We start from the raw sequence: 23,170 nt of genomic DNA, 5'->3' as shown, positions 1-23,170 counted from the left end.
AAGTCCTTACATAAATCAGTATCATTCTGCAGATATAAAACTAGAAAATGCTTGCTATATTTTAAATGTCGGAAACAAATTAAAACTTAAGATATGTGACATGTTAAATGCAATTCTTATCTTGTTTTATTTAAGGAAAATAATTAGTCTAACAGTAAGGAAGAAGAATGGATGAAGTGATATTATTTAAAACAAATCTATTCATCGATATAAATGAGTAATTCCACATATTAAAGGATATAAGACTAGATAAAAATATTACTAGCACTTTGTACAAACAATCTAAAATAAATGTTTTTTAGTTTCATAAATGATGACAAATTGATATTACTAGAAATATGTCAATTCAAATGTGATGACAAGGTCAATCCTAAATAGCCTGAAAATCAATATAAATGCTTTTATTTTGGAAACAAGAATCAAACCTTATTATTCCAGGTGATTTAGAAATAATGTTTGTTTGTTTAATGTTACGCCTTTTCCCAACAGTACTTCAGTCATATAGACGGGTAGTTTCCTAACCATCGTTCCTGGAGAGTTACACCAGTACTAGACTACCTTCTTCCGTGCTAAACTACCACAGCATCCCCTGGGGATCAAACCCACGCCAGAGGTAACTGGATTAGAAGTCATTGACTCTAACCCCTCGACCAAGGAGGCGGTAAAAATAATGCCATTGTTTTGAGAATTAAAGGTGTGCTAATGGGACAATGCTATATGCTAGACTACAGTGACTGACACGAGAGACGGCAAATACCTATCAGGACCTATCGGTATCTGTTTACAAAAATAAAACAAAAAAATAAAGCCTTTGGCTTCTAATAAATGTGATCATAGATGAGCCGAGTAATAATTATTACCATCATTAATTTTATCAGAAAAAATATATTATTTTCTTTTTTTTTTAAACATAACATAATATACCTTTATAATATATGTCGCCAAATTAATAAATTTCCAATAACTTAACAAACCATACATTGTACAGGACTTTAAAACGTAAACAGCTACTGAGCAATCAATTATAAAATGATAATTTAATGTTATAACTTGTACTCTACACTAAGACAGTTGGTTCTGACAATGCCCCTGTTCTGTTCTAATACAACAATTCTAATGGAATTCTTGATATCCTTCCTATAAATAGACCCATGTCAACTATACAACATTTAATAAAGCAAGCATGCTCACAGTGTTTATTATGTTTCTTATATCATCATTAAGTTTTATAATACTGCATGCTTGTAACGTCCCTTTTGGCTCAGTGGCTCAGGTTCTATTTCAAAACAGTGCCATATTTCCTGTCAAAAATGTTTATAACTAATAATATAAAATATAATAACAAGTGAATATAGCAGTGTAACCATGTACTTTGTGTTCCATACCATATGTCTACAGCACTATTAACAGGTTCCCTCAAATACCATACTAATTATTAACATACTTAATTGTGCAGTACTAATTCACACATTGATAATTCAATATTACATCACTACATCTTCACTTACTTAAAATTATTTATTTTATATTGTAATTATGATCTTTTCATGCACTAACCTATTCCCTAACTTTTCATTCACAAATTTATTATTTACCAACTTATTATTCATGAACTTATTATTCCCAAACTTATCATATCCCAACTTACTATTCATGAACAAACTTATCATTTCCCAACTTACTATTCATTCACAAACTTATCATTTCCCAACTTACTATTCGTGAACAAACTTATCATTTCCCAACTTACTATTCATGAAAAAACTTATCATTTCCCAACTTACTATTCATGAACAAACTTATCATTTCCCAACTTACTATTCATGAACAAACTTATCATATCCCAACTTACTATTCATGAACAAACTTATCATTTCCCAACTTATTATTTGCTAACTTATTATTCATTAACTTATTATTATTTGCCAACTTGTTATTAATTTTACTATTCATTCACTAAAGAGATATTCACATATGTAGCTATAGGCAGCTTAATGTTGTTTTTACAGGAGTGTAACATCAAATACTAAAACAGATAAAAGTCTACATGTCCTTCACATCTAACGGAATTATAGAAATGTCCTTAATAGACATATAACATTAACACAATTTCTACAGTCTGTATATTTCTACAACATTACATTATGGTATTTCAGCAGACACTGAAACATGTGACACTGAATCTGTAAATTAGATGTAATTAAAGTTCCCTCTATCACCATAGATTCCTCATAGAAAATAGAAGTGTTTACACATTCTTTGTGCTTAAAGCTATCAAAATACATTTTGTAAAATATATTATTTAATTCTTTAACTTAGTATGTACCTATAGAACATGTATATATAAATATAATTACCATAATTATATGAAAACATTCCCCCCTTTTACTGCAACCAAATAGAAACACAGAAACAACATAAAAACATTACCTTGCCATGAATAATTAAATAACAACAGTTACATATAAAACAGAGAATTCTAATCATTGCAAACTAAAGCTGTACATGTAATCATTTCATATTTTAAGACATGATATTTAGTTTGAACTTTGATTATTTTGGATAAACAGAATATTTTGAAAGTAGTTTACATGTGATCAGTTGCACAGATTGCTGGTTCTAAACTCATAACAAAATATAACTTGTGACCTTAATCAGCAAATAACTTACAACTAAACCTGATATGAAGTAATGAAACATGTCTCTTAAGCCCTTAACTTCAAACACTTCTTGTCCAACTATTACTTTTAAAATAGCCCAAAATCAATGTTTTGGATATGATATTGGTGACAATGTATATTGGTGACAAAGCCTGTTCATCAACAGTATACGGTCCAGTTAGATGGTGAAAACGGTCTGGTCATACTGTACAGATACTGCAAGCTGCCTCTATCTATAAGTAAGGCTTTATAGTTTCTGTTTCAGCAATGTTCAAGGGTAATGTATAAATGCTAATGTGATAGTTTACTTGCTGAAAGTTGAAACTCTTTTTTTGCACTGTATGTGGCATAAATACTCTACTCCTATCTAAAGACATGGATTGTATCAGTGTGATTTTCTATGGATGAAGAAATGTAATGTTTTAAAACAATATGAAACAATAAAAGTTGGGAAATTTAACTTTTTTTGGTTAGATCATGATTAGTTCAAGAAGACAAAAAAAAAACTAGATAAAAATTGCCTATCATTTCCCACAGTTAAATATAACAAATGGCAATTTATAAATAATATGTGCACACTAATAAGGTCTGTTATATCTAACTCAAATATAGAGATCTACTTTTTTGATTTTGGTTTCTTTCCTTTCACAATTTTTGGTTTATTCTTTATTGACCCGGTCTTCTTCTTGCCAGACTGAAAAACAAACAAGAAAGGATTTTGAATTCCCATGAAATAACAATAAACATTATTTATAATACTATAACATCAATCATATTATTACATATAACTTTTCACCATGGATACAGAGCTCCAGATAGCGTGCGTATCAGCGTAAATTACGCATAGAAAATCTAAAATACGCATCACTTTCAAAATTTGTGCATCAAAGTTACGCACAACAAAATGAAAATACGCTTGTATGTCAAAATTTAAGCGTGAAAGAATATTAGTGTAAACATTTGATATTTAGAAAGAGGATGTTTTGAGTATAAAAATACAATATCTTTCCATTTTATTGCATTGAAAACTACAAATTCTGTTGTCAACAACGCATGTTAAAAACGAAAGTAGCAGGAAGTACAGTCACTCTACAGAAGGGAAGAAACTCCCGTAAATCAACCTGTGAAATTATTCATAAAATTTGTGTCAGATAATCATCGTAGGAAATAACATAGTATTAAGTTTGTTTAAGCATCTATTGGCATGGCTATGCCTCAATATAAACCAAAATATATTTAAATTTCTTTCACTTTTGTTGTTGGACCAAAATAACATGTTAATCACCTGCAGTTTCGTACTCAATATGTTCGTACCCAGTCTAGAGTTACGGACAATTTTCTCTCAGACCAATACTTTTTTTAAGGAAACATAAAAAAATCTTGTTTATTTTTCTTTTATTTTTATTTCAACTATTATTCTTCAAACTGGAATACATGATAAGGTACATGCCAACAGAAATAAAGACTTCCAAAATCTTATACTTTTCCTAGCTTCTTTACCTATATAATGTGACTTCCAATATCACAGATTTTGAAGTCTTTGACTCCCAAATTTTGAAAATGGAAGCCCTGATGTGTATCTGTGTAACCTATACTTGAGTTCCAGTATAATCTGGAAGTCTGACTTTACTGATCATGTTTTGTATTGTTGAATTTCACATTGAATCAGTATTTATTTGTAAAAGTTTTTCTAAAAAAATAAAATAAACAAACAAAAACAATAAGTTTAATTTGTTAATAAAAAAATGCAAAATGCTTTTTTTGACAGATTTTACCCCGAAAGTTTTTCAGAATTTGCATTTTACCCCTCAATCTAGATTTTGAGGGGTAAAAACCCCTTGGCCAAAAAAATTATCTGGAGCTCTGTGGATACACAAACCAACATTTTACCATGAGCAAATCTCATATAAACCGAAGTCACAATCCTTTAAGAAGGAATACAAATTCTGTGTTTGACTAGAGTACAAAGAACTCTTACCTTTTTCTTAGATTTTCTTGATTTTTTAACTGGTTTGACAGGTTTGTCTTTAAGCTCTCTGTTAACTAAATCTTTCACTTTATAAATACGGACTAGCCAATGCTCCGATGTATATGCTTCTTCTAAATGAGTTAAATCAAAGTTTTTATTGCCTATTTCTACACCACGAGTTCGATCATATCCTGCTGGACTCCTGAAGTCAAGCTGAAATTATACATGTATCATTCATAATCGAATAATATACATTGATTTAAGATTTATAAAATATATTTATTTAAAAAAGGTGAGGAACACACATACAACACTAGGTCAATTTTCAAGATTTTATTCGCTTCTAGTTTCGAGTAATACTCTTCATCAATTTAAGATTTGTTAAAATTGATCATCATCCAAAAAAAATTCAAGCCTGAAAGCTGAATTCCTAAAGTTATCAGCTAAAAATAAAAACATGTTCCAAACTAGTGTCACTAATTTAATAGGTAAAGGAGTAATATCATCTCCAAATACTTCACTTACTCTAATATGCTAATATATGACAAACCAATATTAATATATGAGAAACTAAATATGCTTTGGTATTTTTTCTTAAGTATGCTTTGGGGTTTTTTTTAAGTATGCTTAGGTATTTTATTTTTAATTTAAAATATATCTTCATCCAAAGTATGTTGTTAAGTCATTTTTCAATGTAACAAATAATAAATAGAAAGTAAGAAAACAGTAATTGCAGTTGTTAAGGCAATCCGGTTGCACCAAATTTGTTCCTTATCTTTTCAGTAACTGTTCAAATTCTTACTGTTAACTTATGCTTGTACCTGTTAATTAGAGCTGTCATTGATTCATTGCAAACATATTGATGATATATCAATATCAGATCTGTACACTGATATATCAGTAAAAACTTATAATTACTTATCTATAACTCACTTTCATAGCGGTTCAAATTATTTCAGTAAAATTCACCCTCTGTTCATACAATTATGATGTGTCTTGTTTATAAATGCTCATTGCATTTTTTTTCTGACCATTTTTTTTGTTTGTTATAACTGCTATGAAATATGTCCATTACATAACTACAACATAGTTTTAGGCATAGACATCTGGTTCTGTATATGTAAGAGATTAATTTTCATTATTTCCATACATAAACCACGGTAATTACCTTGTAAAAATTATGAATTTTTTCAAATACATGTGTATGTATTGATAATTAATGAACAAAAACATATCAACAATACATTATTTTCTAGTGATGACAGCTGTTCTGTTAATTAAAACTGCTTTTAAATACAATTACATTTGTATTTCACACACAAATATAAAGGTATATGAAGAGTTTCTATTGTTACCTGTAATTCTCCAAATCTGTAGTAGGACAGCTTGTACATAAGGCAATTTAATAATGTTTTGGATCCAGAAGAGTCCACTCTAAATTCACCTTGTGGTGTAAAATAATCAGATTCCTGAAGAGAGAAAATCATATCACTTTGTTAAACATAAAACTTTTAATAAATAAATCATAAATGACACACTATCATGCTGACTAAATGTTTGATTATTAGGGGAGTTGGATTTTACATTTCACCAACACTGTAAAGAACATATGGCGACTTTCTAGCTTTACTGGTGAATGAATACTTCAGATGCCTCTTCAGGCACAAGCAGTACCCCAGTAGAACCATAGATGTTCCGTTATTTCAGTATAAGATTCAGGATATTCAGGAATAATATAATTGGAACTTACTCTGATATCTTTTGGATGTTCTCCCTCTGCTATACGAACCATCCACAAGAATTTGTTGATATCATCACCAGAGTATCCTATCACACCACCAAATATCACCAGTACATAGTTCACATCTAACTCTCGCATTATCTCATATGCTGCGCTCTCATTGGATGACATAGCTTTACCAACCTTTAATTACAGAACATTAGAGCTTCAACAACTTTTAAATAATACACATCAACATCAGAGACATACATTGAACAATTTTAACGACCCTTATACACAAAATCATTAGTCTTTAATAAAGAGTCTCAGTGCCAGTACTTGCAAAGTCACTGCATTATGTACTGCAGTACTAGAACCAGTAATGCAGCTGTGATAAAGACTTGAATATAAAGTTATGTCAAGGTAATATTGCAACTTTCAAACAACTCCTAAGAGCAGAAATAATCAAGTATTCAAAATATTAAAACAAATCTAGATATAAAAGAAAGCTATTGAATGTGTTGACTAACCAGTGCTATATGACTGTTATTCCACGTATTATTATCTACTAAAGTTGTTTTATTTCCCATGCCAGCTATTTGGTAGCCGTAATCCCACCAGGACATAACCCGAGCTTTATCATCTGTATTCTGACGTAACCAGTAATATGCCTCTCTAAAGTCGTCTAATATCGTCCTACTCCTGTAAATATACGTGGTAACATGTAAATAATGGTGATAAAATAAAACAAATTCAAACATGACTTTCACATAGCATAAATTTTCTCCCCTGGCTGATTCTTTGAGGCCATTTAAATCTGACTTAAGTTCATACGGTTGTTATTGTATGTATAAAGTCCCAATGACCTACACTTTTACAGAACTGTTCCTATTAGAACAGCAACCTTTAATCAACCTGCATTACATAATTAATATTGGTTTAAAATTTCAAGCCCTAAAACCTTCTTCTGTGATGCTGCAGATCAATTAATCATTTCAAGAATTCTGGCTTCCATTTTTCAAATGAAAAACTTATTAATGAGTAAATGACATGATGTTGTCTATGTAACTGGCTAGAAATAATATTCTTTCTAATGATGTTTTACACACACTAGTCTATCTGTTAATGTACATACACTTTCCTGGGTCTTTCAACAAGGTCTTCTTTTTCAAAAACTTCAAGAACATGTAAAACATATACATTAAACAACTAAACAGTGACAAATTATCTATTCACTCACCCATCATGATTATATGATGCTAGTACAATACTGGGACTGGAGTATGCACTAGATGTGACCCAGGTACAGTGGACGGCAAACAACATTAGCACCATTAACAAGGCTATCACTATAATACTCTTTATGTTGATACCTAATGCATCACTCTCCTTTGGTTTCTCTTCCTTTTTGTCTTTCTTTGTTTTACCCACCTACAATCACATACGCAGATATATCAGAATGTTTATACACCGTCATTTCCTACATTACTAAATTGTTAATGAGAAAATAATCCTTTTAATGACAAAACCATTGAAGTTCAATACTAAAATAAAATATTAATTTTTCAGTCATTCAGTGAAAAACTTGATGTTTACACTTTTATACTTATATTCTAACAACTAATATATTCAATTTCTATCATCATCATCATTTGTGAAGAAATGTGTTTCAATTATGATAAACTTAATACATATAAAACTAAAATGATGTGTGAGGAAATTAAAAGACTACTTGTCCCACAGTTTGTAAAAATATCCTTTACAAATTAATACTGAAATAATGTTGTAAATATATATTTTTTAATTGCTCAGGTGTTATCTTACATTGCTATGCATATATATTATATTACAAATAATTAGCTGAAGAGACCTATGAAACCAATTTTTACAAAGTTAACAAAGATCAAAAGGGGCTTTTTTGACTTCAACTACTGATAGAGAATGACAAGAACCGGTTGAACCGGGTGATGCTCCCCGAGAAGGTTCTGGACACAGGAAAGTATAAAAAAAATGAACAAAGGGCAATAACTCCAAAATTAGACCAGGCTTTGTTTAGGTTCTTGAAGCGTTGCAGTTCTATCCAATTACATCTAGCTAACCTACAAAGTTTCATGTTGATACTCTTAATAGTTTTAAAGTAATGTCCAGGACAAAAGTCAAAAAGTAAAAATAAACAAAGGGCAATTACTTCAAAATAAGGCAAGGCAGAGTAATGATTCTTAAGCACTGCACTTCCACCCAATGAGACCTATCTATCTACAAAGTTTCATGTTAATATCTCTTTATAATTTAGATAATGTCCCAGACAAAGTTCAAGTGTTCAAATGAACAAAGGGCAATAACTCCAAAAGGTAGGCAAGACAGTGTTACAGTTCTTGTGCACTGCAAACTTACTCAATGAGATCTATCTACCTAACAAAGTTTCATGTTGATATCTCTTATACATTAAGAAAATATGTCCCGGACAAAGTTCAAAGTGTAAAAATAAACAAAGGGGGATAATTCAAAATTAGGCAAGGCAGAGTTAAGGTTCTTGTTCACTGCACACCTACTCAATGAGATCTATCTACCTACAAAGTTTCATGTTGATACCTCTTATACTTTTAGAGTTATGTCCTGGACAAAGTTCCAAAGTGTAAAATAAACAAGGGGGATAATTTCAAAAATTAGACAAGGCAGAGTTACGGTTCTTGTGCACTGCACACCTACTCAATGAGATCTATCTACCTACAAAGTTTCATGTTGATACCTCTTATACTTTTAGAGTTATGTCCCGGACAAATTTCAAAGTGTAAAAATAAACAAAGGGGATAATTCAAAAATTAGGCAAGGCAGAGTTACGGTTCTTGTGCACTGCACACCTACTCAATGAGATCTATTCTACCTACAAAGTTTCATGTTGATACCTCTTATACTTTTAGAGTTATGTCCCGGACAAAGTTCAAAGTGTAAAAATAAACAAAGGGGGAATAATTAAAAAATTAGCAAGGGCAGAGTTACGGTTCTTGTGCACTGCAACTTCTACTCAATGAGATCTATCTACCTACAAAGTTCATGTTAATACCTCTTATACTTTTAGAGTTATGTCCCGGACAAATTTCAAAGTGTAAAATAAACAAAGGGGGGTAATTCAAAAATTAGGCAAGGCAGAGTTACGGTTCTTGTGCACTGCACTTCTACTCAATGAGATCTATCTACCTACAAAGTTTCATGTTGATACCTCTTATACTTTTAGAGTTATGTCCCGGACAAAGTTCAAAGTGTAAAATAAACAAAGGGGAATAATTCAAAAATTAGGCAAGGCAGAGTTACGGTTCTTGTGCACTGCACTTCTACTCAATGAGATCTATCTACCTACAAAGTTTCATGTTGATACCTCTTATACTTTTAGAGTTATGTCCCGGACAAAGTTCAAAGTGTAAAAATAAACAAAGGGGAATAATTCAAAAATTAGGCAAGGCAGAGTTACGGTTCTTGTGCACTGCACACCTACTTAATGAGATCTATCTACCTACAAAGTTTCATGTTGATACCTCTTGTTGTTTCAAAGTTATGTCCCGGACAAGAAAAGGGGACGGACGGACGGACGGACGGACGGACGGACGGAAAGACGGACGGACGGCCGGACGGACGGACGGACAAGGCGGCGACTATATGCTCCCCCGAAATTTTTTCGGGGAGCATAAAAATACTAAAACAATATTTTTCATTGTTTAAGTATTAAATGAAAATGTGACTCTAACCTTGTCATAATATTTGTTATCTGCCTTATTCTCATGTTGGTCATCTATTGGTTTACTTGTAGTTTTAGGCGTGTCATCCTTGAGGTAGATCTCAAAAGCCTTAGAGAAAGCTATAGCTGCACACACACATACAATAGGGGTCAAGGTCAGCATAAGACGTACCATTACCCCAGCAAAGTAGCTTGAAAATATCGCATACAGGACAACTGAAAACATATGATAACCAATTAACTTAATATGTAAAACAAATATGAGTTTATTTTACATCTTAAAAGATGATAAAGTTTATGTGAATCTGCAGTAAAAAGATATGGGTGAAACTCATAAAGAATGTGATCTTATTTCAACCTGAACAAGACCAGTAACAAAAGGAAACCACATTTCTGACATATACAAAAACTTGTTTTATTGCTAACAAATGGATTCAAAACATATAAGGTTTTGGTGAATTTGTTCTAGCAAAATTCCTGCTTGCTCTTGGTGAATTTATTCAAACATGAACAAGTAGTTTATTCTACTGATAAAGACAGAAAAATAAACTTGTGAAAAAGTATAAAGACTAGAAAAGCCAATCATTTTTGTCAAATTTGTGTGATTTTCTGATTTTATGTGAAATAGTATAAAAAATCAGGGCATAAAAATCAAAAAGCCGAGTTAATAACGTTTTAGCAAATGGCAGAGTGAGCCCTGACAAATGCAAGTGAAAATAACTTACCAAACACTCTTTCATCATTGACTTGTTTAATACAATACCAGACACCAGCTGGGAACGCACACACAAGTATATGAAGATCAAAGAAGAATGAGACCCAGGTGGTAGGCTGATGTTCTGATACAGATGCTATAATAGGTATATGTATTTTAGCATAACCTGTGTCCCAGAGAGAGTAAAATCTGCCACTCCATGGATGAATGTATCCTGAAATACAACAGTAGTTTATCATTCCAGAACTTAGTTTGCTCTCTCTATGGTAATTGTGTCAGACATGTAACTCCAAATAAGTATGTAAACCTGATGTTACTGTATAAACTAAGAAATTATTAACCAAGCATGAACTATTTTTAATTGAATCTTATACTGGTGAGTTGACCAATAGGTTCATGTAAGGTGTCTGCCTGCCAATCTAGTGATGACAGATTGTAACCTACTGGTGTCACAACAATGTTCTTCCTAATACTACATTGGTTATTACAATAAAAAAATCTCAAGTGTTTTTTTTATTTGCATGTTTGTTTCGAATGTTTTTTTTCCTGGTGGTTATGCTGATTTTAATATATTTTTGGTCATATCTCAGTAGTTGAATCACCTAACTGAGTGCCTGGATAACCAACTTGTAATTAATATAAGCTCTACAAGTCACTGACAAATGACCATAAGATTCAATGTCCAAGATAAATTGTCACAAAAAAAGTTACTCCTTGCCCAAGGATCAAACCAGTGACCACTGGATAACTAATACAATGCTATCCCTATTGAGCTACTTTACATGCATGTATTTTAAGTTGGTGAATTGTAGGCAATATCAAATGAGAGAATTTAAATATATATAATACTTATAGAAAGGAAAGAAAAGACATAACACTAACCTGCCCAAGTTAATCCAACAACTGCCAGAAATATAAGGCCCGCTGCCAGACCAACAGATACAATAAAGAAAAATTTAAACTCTGACTTGGTCAGGAAAGACTGTACATACTTCAATAAACCATAGGCATTCAATAAAGCAAATACACCTGAAATATATAATGCACAACATTTATACATATGTGAACAAATGATAAACAGGTAAAAGAAAATGATTTGTTTGACCAAAGTGACACAACCAGAAACAGTTGATCTACCTCATAACTACAAAGTAAACATGTTTTAAACTTTTATTTATATTCACATTTCTTTTTAAAAGATGGAAGTTTGGATACTCGTATGTAATAATAAAGACAGCAAATACTTAATTACAATAACATAAATACATTAAACTTTAAAATCAGCACACAGTCTTAGGCTATCCTGTATTGTTGGAAATGAGGACAGAAAATAGAAGATGTGGAAATAAAACCTTAAGATGTAGCGACAATTTTGCAAGTAGTTTGTTAAAGAGAATATAATACAGTAAACTCCACTTATAAATATATCATTTATAACAATATACTGCTTATAATGATGCTGTTGCCAAGGTGTCGACTCATGTTTTCTAACTGGTTGTCTCTCAGATATAAAGAAATCCGGATACAATTATATAAATTTGGCAGTCCCTTGAATACCGTTATCACTGGAGTTTACTTCATTATATGGCTTATACTGTTATAGAAAACATTATGTATATATGTAATATTTTACACACCTGCTGAGGCCATATGTTCACTGGTTGATATAGGATTAAAGCCTACAAATGGTATTTGCATGGACAGGATCAATCCAATGATGAAAAATGAATTGTATGCTGAAATATATATAAAATGAATACTATAAAATAATAATAATATACACATATAACAGGAATACATATAGTTAAACAAATCAATTCCAGATGGAGAAACACTTTATAAATCAGTATAAAACTTGTATAACCCCTTATATGCCAGTTTTTGTCTCTAATATTCTTATCAGACTCTATTCTGTTGGCAAATCAATATAGTAACAAAGCATTTAAAGCATGAAAAGTATCTTAGACATATTCAGTCGTGTAAAAGTCAAGGGGCTGTATAATCAAAATATAAAACAAATAGAAGCATTCTTAAGCAAACAACATCATTTCAGGTCATATTTTGAGCTTCTATGTACAAGACGTGACAGAAACCGACATATACAAATTAAACATTAGTACATATGATAGATCATTTTGGCAAATATGTAGCCTCGTTAAATAAAGCCTTTATTATTATTATAAACAAAACAAGAGATTCAGTATTCAATCTTGTAACAACTATGTCATCCTTAAGTTGTTAGATAAATAACATGTGTCAAGTAAAAATTAAAGAAACTTTCTTCATAAATAAAACTATGTCATCCTCAAGTTGTTAGATAAATAACATGTGTCTAGTAAAACTATAAACTTTCTTCATAAATACAGCATATATTGTGAGGAAAAAAAATACGACCACTATAGTTAAAACACGACTTACCTACATAAATACGTTGTGAATACCTTCCCATGAGAATGAGTACAAATACGTGTAATGGTATCAAGTTAATAATGAACACATATCCTCCCCACGCTGACACCTACAATACAGAAATATTATATACTTAATTATTTCATATAAACTTACACCAGTATCAACCAACCTTCACATTGTAAGGAATACTACAAAACAGCAAAGCCATAATAATTCAAACTAGAACTATCACTAAATGTGATTAATACCCCCACAAGACTGCTTCGGAAATGAGGATGTTACTAGTAACAGAATACCTTGTAAAAAAATTGAAATATAGAGTTATGGTTGTGGGCAATTAAAGATAGTTGTGGTTCTTGTATATTGCATTTCCTTTCAATGTGGTTGACCATTGAAGAAGTTTTATTGAATTACTCTGTAATAAGTCCAGAAATACAAAAAAAAGGAACAAAGGGCAATAACTCTATAAATACTGAAGATGTAGTTATAGTTCTTGTGCACTGCACTTCCTCTCTCTTTTTGTGCTTGACCATTGTATGTAAGTTGTTTTGAATTTCAACCAGTACGTTTTAAGTTATGCTCCAGACAAGGAAAAGTATCAAAGGGCAGTAACTCTGTATTTTGTCAAAATGGAGTTATGGCTCTTATGCACTGCACTTCCTTTTAATGTCCTTGACAACTGTATGAAGTTGTATTGAATTCCAAACAGTAGTTTTCAAGTTATGCTCTGGACAAGGAAAAGTAACAAAGGGCAATAACTCTGTAATTTGTCAAGATGGAGTTATGGTTCTTGTGCACTGCACTTCCTCTCAATGTCCTTGACCATTGTATGAAGTTATATTGAATTCCAACCATTAGTCTTCAAGTTATGCTCCGGACAAAAAAAAGCAATGGAAACGTAACAAAGGGCAGTAACTCTGTAATTAGTCAAGATGGAGTTATGGTTCTTGTGCACTGCACTTCCTCTCAATGTGCTTGACCATTGTATGAAGTTATAATGAATTCCAACAATTAGTCTTCAAGTTATACTCCGGACAAAATAAAGCAATGGAAAAGTAACAAAGGGCAATAACTCTGTAATTACTTTAGATAGAGTTATGGTTCTTATGCACTGCACTTCCCTTTACTGTGTTTGACAATTGTATGAAGTTGTTTTGAATTCCAACCAGTAATTTTCAAGTTATGCCCCGGACAAGGAAAAGTAACAAAGGGCAATAACTCTGTAATTAGTCAAGACAGAGTTCTTGTGCACTGCACTTTCTCTCAATGTGCTTGACCATTGTATGTAGTTATATTGAATTCCAACCATTAGTCTTCAAGTTATGGTCAGGACAAAAGAAAGCAATGGAAAAGTAACAAAGGGCAATAACTCTGTAATTACTTTAGATAGAGTTATGGTTCTTGTGCACTGCACTTCTCCTTATTGTGTTTGACAATTGTATGAAGTTGTTTTGAATTCCAACCAGTAGTGTTCAAGTTATGCCCCGGACAAGGAAAAGAAACAAAGGGCAATAACTCTGTAATTAGTCAAGATAGAGTTATGGTTCTTGTGCACTGCACTTCCTCTCAATGTGCTTGACCATTGTATGTAGTTATATTGAATTCCAACCATTAGTCTTAAAGTTATGGTCCGGACAAAAGAAAGCAATGGAAAAGTAACAAAGGGCAATAACTCTGTAATTACTTTAGATAGAGTTATGGTTCTTGTGCACTGCACTTCCCCTTATTGTGTTTGACAATTGTATGAAGTTGTTTTGAATTCCAACCAGTAGTTTTCAAGTTATGCCCCGGACAAGGAAAAGTAACAAAGGGCAATAACTCTGTAATTAGTCAAGATAGAGTTATGGTTCTTGTGCACTGCACTTCCTCTCAATGTGCTTGACCATTGTATGTAGTTATATTGAATTCCAACCATTAGTCTTAAAGTTATGGTCCGGACAAAAGAAAGCAATGGAAAAGTAACAAAGGGCAATAACTCTGTAATTACTTTAGATACAGTTATGGTTCTTGTGCACTGCACTTCCTGTGCACTGCACTTCCCCTTATTGTGTTTGACAATTGTATGAAGTTGTTTTGAATTCCAACCAGTAGTTTTCAAGTTATGCCCCGGACAAGGAAAAGTAACAAAGGGCAATAACTCTGTAATTAGTCAAGATAGAGTTATGGTTCTTGTGCACTGCACTTCCTCTCAATGTGCTTGACCATTGTATGTAGTTATATTGAATTCCAACCATTAGTCTTCAAGTTATGGTCCGGACAAGGAAAATGCAACGGACGTCTGAACCGACCGACCGACCGCCCGACCGACCAACCGACCACCGGGTGACTCCTATATACCCCCCCAAACTTCGTTTTTGGGGGTATAATTACTACTCTTCTTATGAAAAGAAAAGTCTTCTTCAACAAATAATGTGTCTCAGTACTCCATACCATAACCAATCTACAAATCTATTTTATGTTCTGCTTTTTGGAACAAATATGTCATTGTACATGCAGATTTGTTTTAAATATCAACTGATTGAATATGATGAAACAATCTTATTATATTTCTGTTTAAATAGGTTTACCACAATTTGGTATCCTCAAATGAGTACATGTAAATTAAGAAAAAAGACCGACACAAATAATAGTGGTTACAACTGATACAAATAAGACAATTTGTTTACAAAAGTTGACACATGACCTTTGTTTATTTGATTGTATTACAAGTATGGAAGTAGAAAGCAAAATGAATTTTGTTCAAATGCAATACCCGAAATAAAACTAATCTTGTCTCATCATGTAACATTAATTTCCTGTTTTGGTGTATAAAACCAATAATATTTCTAAATGGGAAATACTCTCAGATGTCATACTTTCAATTGTTATAAAAACTTGCATATCAGAGTGTGGCTTTGAAATAAAGTTCTAACTGCACAAAATGTAATGTTGCAGTTAAAATACGAACAAGTCGGTCTCTTAAAGAACTGATACATTACCATATAAAAGTAGGACAAAGCTGTAAACACTGCCCAGTAAAGTGATCCTGTCTTCACTGATTTTATCTGAAATTTATAACAATGACTTCATTATAGAAATTACGATACAACATGAATACTGTTTACTTTTATCAAAATATACTCAGAACAATATATAACATTTATATTGCTATGAAAACTGAAAATAAAATGACACACTATCAGAAAAAAGGCTGATCATAAATGAAAATGACTAGGATCTACCATAAATTGTCTTTCCTGGATGTTTGTAAGTTATATATACTACCGATTCACCACATTTTTAATTAAGTTATTTATTTCTGAGTTTTTTTTTTTCAAATTACATCTTATAAATATAAAAGGAACCTGGCAATCTCATGACTAGATTTCGGTTGGTGAAGCGCAATTCAAGGTCATAACAAGAGCTGTCGGTAGGACAGCAACGCTCGACTATTCTTAGTGCTTGATAGTAAAAAAAATGCTTGATACAGTTACCTCCTCCTGTTTACAGGTTGGGGTCATGATGGTGAACAAGTGTGCAAAGTTTCAAAGCCATATGTCAATGGACTTTGAAAATAATTGAACTATTACAAAAACTTTAACGTAAATTCTAAGTCGAAAAAGGGGCATAATTCTGTCAAAATGCTTGATAGAGTTACCTCCTCTTGTCTACAGGTTGGGGTCATGATGGTGAACAAGTGTGCAAAGTTTCAAAGCCATATGTCAATGGACTTTGAAAATTTTTGAACTATTACAAAAACTTTAACGTAAATTCTAAGTCGAAAAAGGGGCATAATTCTGTCAAAATGCTTGATAGAGTTACCTCCTCCTGTCTACAGGTTGGGGTCATGATGGTGAACAAGTGTGCAAAGTTTCAAAGCCATATGTCAATGGACTTTGAAAATATTTGAACTATTACAAAAAATTTAACATAAGTGGTTACGCCGACGCCGACGCTCGGGTGACTGCAATAGCTCTACTTATTCTTATCAAATAGTCGAGCTAAATATGCAGTTACAAAAGCTTCAACTATACAAAATGATTCTTGATTGAATTATTTTATTAATGATAATTATTTGAGTACCATAATTGACAGTAGACCTTTTTTAACAATGTAAATATATACTAATAAATACATACCCAGAGATAGTATGTAAACATGAGAGCAAATATAGCAATGCCTTCATTATCATAGCTGCCAGCCACTGACCTAGATATATAGCCTGGTACTGAAATTATATACATCAATACATATTACAACAATAGCTAATATAGTTGATTAATTTACCAATATATCATAAATAATTATACATTATTGCAGTGATTTATCAAGTAACATAACATTGTAATATGATATCCATAGTCTATTGGAGTGCTTGGAAGTCATATATTTTAGTACATACACTTTATATAGGATATATTTAGTCAATCATTTATCTGAATCTTTAAACACAACTGCAAAACTTCTGTAATTTATTCATGACAATATGATTTCATTTTCTCGACTTATGTTCCAGTGTCTAAATAAAGATTCAGTTCTTCTTGAATAAGGGCTTGTTCTGCCATTAGCCATTTATTAAAAATTATATTAAGTTGGCTACAGAATGTATAATTTGGCTAAAGTATTATCAATAAATATGGCAATATAAACGAAGATCAAAAGCTTACATATATAAAAGACTATTTACATACCAATAGCAATAAAACATGCTGCAAAGAGCCCAGCCCCAGCCGACCATATCTCCTTAGTAAACAAGTACACAGATACTGCCGTCATTCCACTGTAAGTGAAATATGAGACATTTAACTTCACTTGAACAAATCATACATTTAATCACACAATCAGGTAATTCTAATTCAGGATGGTTATTCCTATTCAGACCGCAACACATGATAGATATTATTATACAACATTTATAGAATTTTTTATTCAAAATATATGTAATGACTGAACAGAAAATGCAGACCATGATCAGATGGCACAAATGTGTTGGCATATCCTGGTCTGCATTGATTGCACAGGTACATCAAGTTGCAGTCAGCATGGGTATATTCAGTTGTGGCCATAAGACATACTAGAGTTTAAAGAAAATGCACTGACTCCACTACAGTGTATGTCTAGTCTGATGTCACACATGGACAGCCTCATGCAGATGTGCATCTGCCATCAATTATGCATCTTACATACAGCATACATGAACAATCAGAATTTCTGATATTGTATATTGTTTGTTATATTGTTATCAACTTACCTGAATACAGGAGCAAGGAAGACACATATATCTCTGATATGTACTGGTATATTCAACAGATGTAGTAACCAATGAATGGAACCAGAAGTTACCATCAACCCGGGATACACCTGTAATGTTAATATTGGCTTTATTGTCAATCTACTCTTATCCTGATGAATTTTTGTAATGGATTTGCAATTCTTTGAATTTATAACAGTCAAAGTTAAATAATGGAAATATTTGGTACTTAATTTTAAAATACAAATATTGAACTACCAACAGTAAATAGACTGTACTGATGTGAAGGATGACCTGGCTCTATGGTCTATATACTGGTGCCAAATTTTAAGAATAATCTTTATTATAAAGACATGATTACAAGAATAATCTTTATTATTATAAAGCCAATTTACATTTATGATGTTTGATTATTATTATGATCGACATTAATCATTATTAATATAAAGATATGAATCATTAAAGTTCCTCTCTCGTCCTTTTTATTTGGACTACAAAGTTGGATTTATTTATTTTTCAAAGATATGGATCATAGTACAATTAATTATTTGTAATATTTTGCAATGTTTTCATTAACATTCTTATCAAAATGAACTGACTACCCAAATATTAAGACCATTCTTTCTTAAAACCACTTAAAGCGGTTTCATTAGCAGGTTTCAAACTTAATGTAGTTGTTATACACTAACATATGAGCCGCATCACAACATAACCAACATAATGGGTTTGCGACCAGCATGGATACAGACCAGCCTGCGCATCTGTGCAGTCTGATCAGGATCCATGCTGTTCGCTATCAGTTTCTCTACTTGTAATAGGGTTGGTAAGCAAACAGCATGGATCCTGATCAGACTGCGCGGATGCGCAGGCTGGTCTGGATACATGCTGGTCGCAAACACACTATGTTGGTTTTGTCATGACACAGCTCATATTATGTCATATATTCATCTATATAAACAGAACTGGAAAAAGTATTCTATAACTTAAGAATAAGCAAACTTTTTTATATAAGGCATAAATATATAATCATAAATTCATGATAGCTTTATACATTTCAACAAAGGACAAGATTTGAAAAAAAAAATCCAAATCAAAAATTGTTCTATATTGTCATTATATCAAACTTATTGTAACTTCCTGTAACAATCAGGAAATAATATCACATGTTACAAATTTTGCCTTAGGTTACAACTAACACTTTAATTTAACTTTTAACTTTCACATGACATTGAAACATCCAGGTCATAACCTGTCAATTCAAGGCCAAAGGGTTTAATTTAAATACTTTAAACAAATTAGCTAGATATGAAATTAATAAAGTTCAATTTTATATACAAAATAACATAGTTTTCTGTTAACTATTAAATCAAATAATTTTATCAAGCAGTATTTAACAAACATGTCCACAAATACTAACATAGTCCTTTGAAATAACCATGAATAATACTTTCTGCCTAGAAACAGATTTAAAAGACAAAAAGGGAAGTTTAATATATAAAGATTTGGCTGAGACTTACCGTTCCACCAACAATTCTGCCAAGTGGATACCATGCTCTTTCATCAAACCAGTTGAGAAAGTTGTAGAACCCATGATTTACCATGTAATGTGTAGCTCTGTAGTTAAACCTGTGAAAATAAACCAGCATTTACATTAAATGTCTTTGTATCAGGTGAGAATTATCATGCTCCTACCTAACAAATCATCCTGCATGACTTCAAATGGCTATTTCTTGTCATTTTTTTATTGGTTCAAATTCCTTAAACACAATATACACAGCATTACATAAGTGTACAGACCAGCTTGTAGTTCTTTTTCAAAATATATCACTACCATCAATAATTTTGCAACAAATCTGGTAAAACAAACAGGATCCAAATATTATCATCATTGCATATATATTCACATTCTCATTTCTGTTGTATCAGCCTGTTTTAACTTAACTATATGTTTGATGCAAAACAATTGACAGATTCCTACTCTAACCTTTTATTTAATGACAAAAGAATTAGATTCAACTCAATATCAGAGATGATGTGTTAGTAGCTGGCAGCTTATTCCGTAGTGCTGCCAGATGGTATTCCGAAGGTCCTGGGTACAAGTCCAGCTCAGCTTCCACATTTTTCTCACCCTGTGACATTTGGTCTTCAACAAGGGGTGTGTGATTATATAGCTACAGAGTCTCTGAGAGAAGTCAGTGTTTTTTCACTTTTGGGGGTCGGTGCTCTTTGAAGGGGGAAAAATGCAATAGGAGGGGGAATTTTATTATTTTATTTATTTTATATTGTTTTCTTTTCAGTAGAAAGGGGGAGCAACTCTTGCAACACGTCAAGTTTAAAATATGTAGCTTTTTCTTAATATACAGATCTAAAATATTGATGACTATGAGTCGCATGTTTAACTTGTTGGGACACCGGGACCTACCTGAGAACGATTTGTAAACAACCTTGCTTAACAGTAAGTCTTACAGTCATAAAATAAAACATTTTTTGGCAGTTAGTTGCAAAAAAAAAAAAGATATTCATTGCAGGCAGATGTGGGCTGCCGTATAGGTGGAAATTTTAGCTTTGAGGGGAAAAAAAACATACTATTTTGAGGGGGGAAATGGGGCCGAATTTCGCCGAATATTTTGGTAAAAAAAAAACACTGGAAGTGTTCTCTGGACTCATAAGAAATTTGAAGATGAAATTCAATATAGTTGGGAAGGTGATTTTGAAAATTGAAAAAAAAGTCATTTAGCTGGGAAATGTATTACAGTTCAGAACTTTTCACCTGTAAAGACAGTATACCTGTGGGCAACCGGATGGCTACCAACTTTTCACAGTAAAAAGCCTGACCAGGCTACTGTATTTTCAGAGGCAATATAAGCAACTGTTTTGAACAAATGAATCATGCTAGTGAAATCATCAGAAATGTCTTGTGGGCTAGTGAATATCCCAATCTGGTAGTCCGACAAGCCTAGTGGATTCAAATCCTAATTTCTTACACTGTAAGCGCATGACATCTTAACTTGCACCACAAATTAAATAAGATTGATGCATTCCATTAAATTATCACATTCAATTTTAACTGTTAAAAGCAAAAGGCCAATGCAAAAATACCCAATACTTATTGAAAAGTATGTTACTGGGATCCTACATGTTTATCGGACAATCACTTTACCGGACAAAATCTATTCCTGTCAAATAAGGCTTTATTTTTTGCTTCGATTCAAAAATCATCCTGTCTGAATTGTACACACACTTTCATTTCAAAGTATATAACAACAAAACCACTCTCAGGCAAATATTGTTGATTCAGTTCTTTATACACTAACATGCCCTTATGTTTACTAGTTATTCCATGACCTGGTCATGAGGGGGAATAATCTGTTAGGGCATGCCCGATTATTTAGGCCTAATTAATAAATGGGTTATTTTAGATAGGTTTTACTTTTAATTCTTCTCATCGTTATCTCATCGTTACATATTTAAATGATAAAAAGTAATGTTAAATTTAGTTCAAACAATAAACAAGAAATGCAAATTAAAAAACATATAAGGAAACGGGTTACGCCCATGGGAGAAATGTACAAAAAATAGATTTTATGGCTTTTGCAACGTGCTACACCTGACCAAAAGGAAACTGTATGACAAATAACAGAATTCCATTTGAATATCAAAATGTATCATACGTTTAAGGATCATGAAGAATCAATACGTTAATTGAGTTAATAGTGTTAATTTCAATCACACCCCTATATTGGCCTCTTCGTAACTAGCACGGCTGCCGTGTCTATTTTAGTGCCATACTTGGTATTTCATGTATCTTAACGTCGTAGTTTCCTTGCTTAATTTCAATTTAAGACTTCAAAAAATTTTGAAACACAATGTCCGGTAAATTGAGTTGTCTACACGATTGTTTTCCTCTTTTAATGCCCTTCTTTAAAGACACATTTCTTCGGTCAAATGTTTAATTTTATGTTTGATAAAGGAATGTTTACGTATATTTAAATAACAATTATTTGGGTAAAATTTCATTCTTTTTTATTTCTTTAAATAAAAGTTACAGCGAAAAAACATCATATTATGTCCAGTAATATGTAGGATCCCAGTATTGTAAAACTTTCTTTATCCAAGTTTTAAGATGGAAATCTATGAATATGTGAAGAGGTCCATATGCTGCCACTTGACAGTTGTAATTTTCAACTTGTATACAAGCAATCAATAATGAATGCAGTAATACTATATACGGCTAGGTATAACAATGCTTATTAAGTGTAGGCAGGACGCTGTCAAGTAATTGTGATGGTATGATTCCTGCAAAAAAATGAATTAACAGATTATAATTGTTCCACTCCCCACCCACCAATTCATGCATTACAAAATGTCTTACCATGGATCAAATTCGTGGATAATGCTTTCAAATCGAATGACTGCAAATAATCGGGAACTAAATCCTACAAGCCATGCTAACGATAACGTAACAAATGATATCAGACTTTTCCATCCTCCAGGATTAAACAATGAAGAACTTATATCTGTTTTGATACCGGTGTCAGCCATCTTTGCGGCTCGCACACGTTTCGATCAATGCACCAATCAGACTACGCCACAGGCATCTGAATCGGCAGTCCTCTGTTTTAAACAAGAGAACGTATACGATACAAACCGCTTGCCTTGGGCAAATAGAAAAGCACTTTTCAAGCACCTCTCTAAATTATTCCTCAAGTTAGAGGTTTATCTTTAACACGA

General features: G+C 32.2%; 1 protein-coding gene across 1 annotated transcript; it reads right to left on the bottom strand.

Moving 5' to 3' along the window:
* Positions 1–1,288: 1,288 nt before the first annotated feature.
* On the bottom strand, positions 1,289–23,026 carry LOC132720093 (dolichyl-diphosphooligosaccharide--protein glycosyltransferase subunit STT3B-like). Its single transcript, XM_060704084.1, has 17 exons — positions 22,812–23,026; positions 19,957–20,065; positions 18,440–18,549; positions 17,880–17,968; positions 17,328–17,416; positions 16,188–16,253; positions 13,216–13,315; positions 12,435–12,533; positions 11,680–11,826; positions 10,808–11,011; positions 10,093–10,298; positions 7,590–7,780; positions 6,880–7,051; positions 6,380–6,553; positions 5,985–6,098; positions 4,639–4,842; positions 1,289–3,354 (listed from the first exon to the last, which is right to left on the bottom strand). The coding sequence occupies exons 1-17, from the start codon at positions 22,979–22,981 to the stop codon at positions 3,277–3,279; spliced, it is 2,322 nt and encodes a 773-aa protein (XP_060560067.1). The 5' UTR covers positions 22,982–23,026; the 3' UTR covers positions 1,289–3,276.
* Between the last annotated feature and the right edge of the window lie 144 nt (positions 23,027–23,170).

Source organism: Ruditapes philippinarum, unplaced genomic scaffold, assembly GCF_026571515.1.
Source record: "Ruditapes philippinarum isolate M1 unplaced genomic scaffold, ASM2657151v2 ctg1364_1_1_1_1, whole genome shotgun sequence".
In the NCBI taxonomy this organism is placed as follows: Eukaryota; Metazoa; Mollusca; class Bivalvia; order Venerida; family Veneridae; genus Ruditapes; species Ruditapes philippinarum.
The sequence above is the reverse complement of the archived record's forward strand: the minus strand, read 5'-3'. Positions and strand labels throughout refer to the sequence as shown.